Raw genomic sequence first — 4,569 nt, 5'->3', positions numbered from 1 at the left:
CAGTAGCTTCACACACAAACAATATTCACAACTTTTTTATCATACTAATATTATAAATGTAAAAGTTGAGATGGATGGATAGATGTTTGTTAGAGTTTGTACCCTAACGGCTGAACAGTTTTCAAGAATTTTGTATAGATGTAGAGGATAGTCTACAAAAACACATAGACTACTCACATTCGCTTTTTTTAATTCTAGCGACCACTGTTCACAGACATCTGCATAGATATGTTGCCTACGTTTACTCAAAAGAGGTGAAACACAGAAAGAGAATATTCTGCCTACACCTAAATCTAATTCTTCACCAATAACACCTTCCATTATTATCCTTTTCTTGTACGAAAAGGTTGGGAAGAGGATTAAAATTAGATCTCCTGTACGGACACTCATCCGATGAAACGCGGAATTGCTTTTTCGACTGTCTTCTGTGTGGTCGTGGTATTACACTTAGCCCGTGCGAAGATATTAGGCGGGCTTTACCACTATTAAACACTTTTTCTATAGATGTATTAATATTACCTTTCTTTCGTACTAAGATAGAAACAGTGAACTGACCTTCGAGCGATGTGGACAAGACTTTTCCTTGGCGAGCGTCCGGGTTGTCGCTAAGAGGAAAACCAACGCCCATCTTAAGTGCGGCGGCGGTGGGCACACACATCGACCTGCCCGCACAACACATTACACCGACTATCCCACACACACACGGCATATATATAAATGTATACTTCATCTATCTTTACTAATATAATAAAGCGTAAACACACAACACTTCGTGGCGTAAGATGTCAGCAACTACAGCATATTTTTGAATAATTATTTCTTTAATGAAAAACCCTGCACTTACGACACGCTTTAGGCTATATATTTTCACGCGATTAAATTTAAGGGGTAAATAAATTGAAAAAACCGTCATGTGGGAAAGGGATCATAAACTACAAGCTACCAACATTGAGGAAGCAAGTTTATTATGGTAACGGTAATTTTGACATTTGATAGATCTAAACAATAAAATAAAGTTTTTATAATTCCATGCAGATGCACGGGACCAACTAGTAATATTACAAAGAGGAAAACTAAGTTTGATTGTAATGAATAGGCTCAAAAACAACTATGCCGATTTTAACGGAGTCGCAGGCAAAAGCTAGTACTAAATAAACAATATCTACTACTTCTATAATCGGTCTTTTAATTTTTAATAATCAAAGTGTTGGAGTCAAGCTTATTTTTAAAGTATCATAAAATTTAAAATCTTACTAACATTTAAATGCGAAATATAATATGAATAGATGTCTGTTAGAAGCCATATCGGGAAAGGCTCGATTGAATTTGATGAAATTTGGTGTAGATACAAAACACAGTCTGGAAGAACACAGAGGCTACTAAGTTTCGTTAAGTTAGAGTCGCGAGAGCTAGCGTTACTTATAATAACCGTTTTAACTACAACTTCAGTAACATAATTCCGGGGTTATCATATGATTGGGGGAAAATATCAATACATTTAAAATAAGAATGATATGAAGAAGGATTTATAACACATTTTAAGTCAATTTTTGATACAATAAATTTGTAGAAAGACACAAAACAGACAGAAATACATACCGCTTTTGCAACTGTTGTGGAGTGACTTTGGGCGTGGAGCGCGGCAGCGGCGGCGGCAGCAGGGGCCGCTCCTCCATCACAGAAGGCACACTCTTCTTAGGAGATATAAGAACTATCGCGTCGTAAATCTTCTGTAACGCTTGACGTGTGGAAGTTAATTCGTTCAACGCATCTGTATTTTCTTGAGCAGCCTATATGGGTAAAAAATATGTTTTAATAAAACAAAATATAGCAGAATACAAATAAATCTATTTCTTATTTTTAATTAGTCTTATAATGTTTCACTGAAGTTTAAAGTAAAAAAAAAAGAGTAATTTTATACAGGGAGGCAAAAACTCAACAGTTTAAGGGTTTGTTAACATCTGTTACAATGTTATGTCAACTCTACATCATATTAATCATATCTTCCTAATATTAGAAATGTGAAAGATTAGATGGATGGATGAATGGATGGATGGGTGTTTATTAGAGTTTGTGACCTAAACGGCTGAACCTATTTCGATGAAATTTGGTATAGATATAGAGATATAGATATATACCACGCGAGCGTAGTCGCGGGCGAAAGCTAATATCTCATATTTTCAAGTATTATAGTCAAAAGCCGTGACACTGAACATATAAAAAAAAAACAGTTCAAAGTAATACCTGATCATAATCAGCTCTAAGTTTATCATCCTCTGTCAATAACTTCTCGTTCTCCTTGGTGAGTCTCTCGAGGGAGCGGCGCAGTGACGTGACGCGCGTGTTCCTCTCCAGGTAGTAGCCCACGAACTCCACGGAGAAGGCGGGCGGCACGTGCCAGCGCCGCGACACGTCGCGCAGCGCACACATCTGCCACACAAATCATACTAATGTTATAAATGCGAAAGTTTACAATTGAGATGGATGGATGGATGGATGGATGGAAGGATGTTTGTTAAAGTTTGTAGCCTAAACGGTTGCAGGAATCTGGATGAAAATTAGAACACATGTAGAGAATAGTCTGGAAGAACACAGAGGCTACTCGCATTTGTTTTTTTTAAATACCACGAGGACGGAGTCGCAGGCGAAAGCTAGTATTATATATGTCCAAGAACTCCGACATATATATACACTAGCGTGAAATTAAAAACGATAACAAAACCCACCCTATTTTACTCACCGATAAAGATGCTTTTTAATAGTGCAAAAATTGAAATCGGTTCTGTAGTTGTGGTGTGGTAAAAATGTGAAATACCACATTAAACTTTGGTCAAGTTACCTTTAATGTGGGCTTTCATATTTATATACAAAAATCATAAAACACTCAAATTGAATATTTACCTGTGCATCTTGAAATTCTAAGGCATGTGTATCAATTCCCATACATTCAGCTTTTTTCTGAAACTTCCTCATAGCTGAGGCGCTGCTGTACAACATGCGCGCCATCTTTTGCGTCGGAACTGCAATTAAATTAGCCATTAATTTAAAAACATCATATTGAAATTGATCCTAATTATAAACTTTTCTTACCCCAAGGAGGATTTCTGTTCTCCTTCTGTTGTGCGTACTTTCTTCTATATTTAACAAGTTTCCTTTGTATCCGTAGCTTTTCTTCTGTGCTGAGATTCATTTTCAACTCCATTTTTCTGAAAAAATCAAAACAACATTAAAACTTTTACAAATCCAGGGTCTTATCCCAATAAATTGTAAATTGTCTGATAACATTCCAACGTGTAAAATATGTGATGGAAATATCGGATCTGGGTGTTGGAAATTCGAGATATTAATAACTGTCTAGAATGGAACAAGATTCTTAATATATTTTTTAATTCCGCGCGGAAAAAGTCGAAGTCGAAGGACGGATGGGTGTTAGAGTTTGTAGCCTAAACGAACGGATTCCAATAAAATTTGGCATAGATGTAGAGGATAGTCGGGGGGAACACATACGTTACTTACTTTTGTTTTTTTATTCCATACGGACGGTATGTCGGACGTAAGCTAGTAAATATATATACCTCTTGTCAGTTCTGAGTTGCAGGGCGAGCCAGTTGCGCTTGCGCTTCTTGACGAGCGTCTTGTCGGAGTGCAGGCGGCAGTGCGCGTAGAAGGGGTCCGCCTGTTCCACCTCCTCCGAGTGCGCCTCCGCCAGCAGCCCCTCGCGCTGCCCGCTGCGATGCACACAATTTTATAAAATGTTTATAAATAGTTAAAAAAATATAGCCTATGTCACTCACAGATAAATTACCTTTCTAATGGTGAAGGAATTATTAAAATCGGCTTAGTTTTTGAGTTATTTCAATACATACAAAAATAGAAATCTTTCATTTTTATAATATTAGTATAGGTAACGGCTCATATGTATACAGATAAGTAAGTTTGGCGGAAAAGTGTTTTTTAAGACATCTAATTATAAGTTAACATAGACGTATTTTTATTTCATTAACTAGCTTTCGCCCGCGAATCCGTCCGCGTGGAATTAAAAAAAAAAAAACAAAAAAAGGGCCAATGTGTTCTTCCAGACTATCCTCTATGAGATCCGTACAGACGTTTAGGCTACAAACTCTAAGAAACTTCCATTCATCTAAACTATGACATTTATAACATTAGTAAGGTATATGTGTAAATTTTATTTTCTATCATGTATCACTATAACATGATCTTTCTTTGTTTGCCTATGGGATCTTGGGTCTCTTATTAATTAGCGAAATAAAATTACATAATATAAATTTTAATTTGGATAGATCTAGCTTAGAGAAGTCCAAAAAGTGCAAGCAGTGTTCAAAATATCAAATCATTTTGTTCAAAATGTAAAGAAAAATATGAGTCCTCTTTTTTTATACAAAAAGGTGGTAAACGAACAGGCTGGCAACCTAAATCCGTCAAATTGGCGAAGCGACCGCTGCCCATAGATATCCGCTATTGCAAATGCGTTGCCTACCCTAAATCGACGGAAGAGGAGGCGCACATAAAGAGGATATTTTTCCTTTCTATGCGTCTCCTCCGCCGTCA

General features: G+C 36.8%; 1 protein-coding gene across 1 annotated transcript in view; it reads right to left on the bottom strand.

Moving 5' to 3' along the window:
• LOC106103468 (PHD finger protein 14) overlaps nucleotides 1–4,569 on the bottom strand; it is a 14,461-nt gene that overhangs the window by 5,930 nt on the left and 3,962 nt on the right. Inside the window, exons 9-14 of the mRNA XM_013283249.1 lie at nucleotides 3,576–3,728; nucleotides 3,091–3,206; nucleotides 2,902–3,020; nucleotides 2,245–2,430; nucleotides 1,600–1,790; nucleotides 315–662 (exon numbers count right to left, since the gene is read on the bottom strand). Of these exons, the coding sequence (XP_013138703.1) occupies nucleotides 315–662; nucleotides 1,600–1,790; nucleotides 2,245–2,430; nucleotides 2,902–3,020; nucleotides 3,091–3,206; nucleotides 3,576–3,728 (1,113 nt within the window). The remainder of the gene's footprint in view (nucleotides 1–314; nucleotides 663–1,599; nucleotides 1,791–2,244; nucleotides 2,431–2,901; nucleotides 3,021–3,090; nucleotides 3,207–3,575; nucleotides 3,729–4,569) is intronic.

This window comes from Papilio polytes, unplaced genomic scaffold, assembly GCF_000836215.1.
Source record: "Papilio polytes unplaced genomic scaffold, Ppol_1.0 DF823731.1, whole genome shotgun sequence".
NCBI classification, from domain to species: domain Eukaryota; kingdom Metazoa; phylum Arthropoda; class Insecta; order Lepidoptera; family Papilionidae; genus Papilio; species Papilio polytes.
Note: the sequence above shows the minus strand (reverse complement) of the source record. Positions and strands in the feature narration are given on the sequence as shown.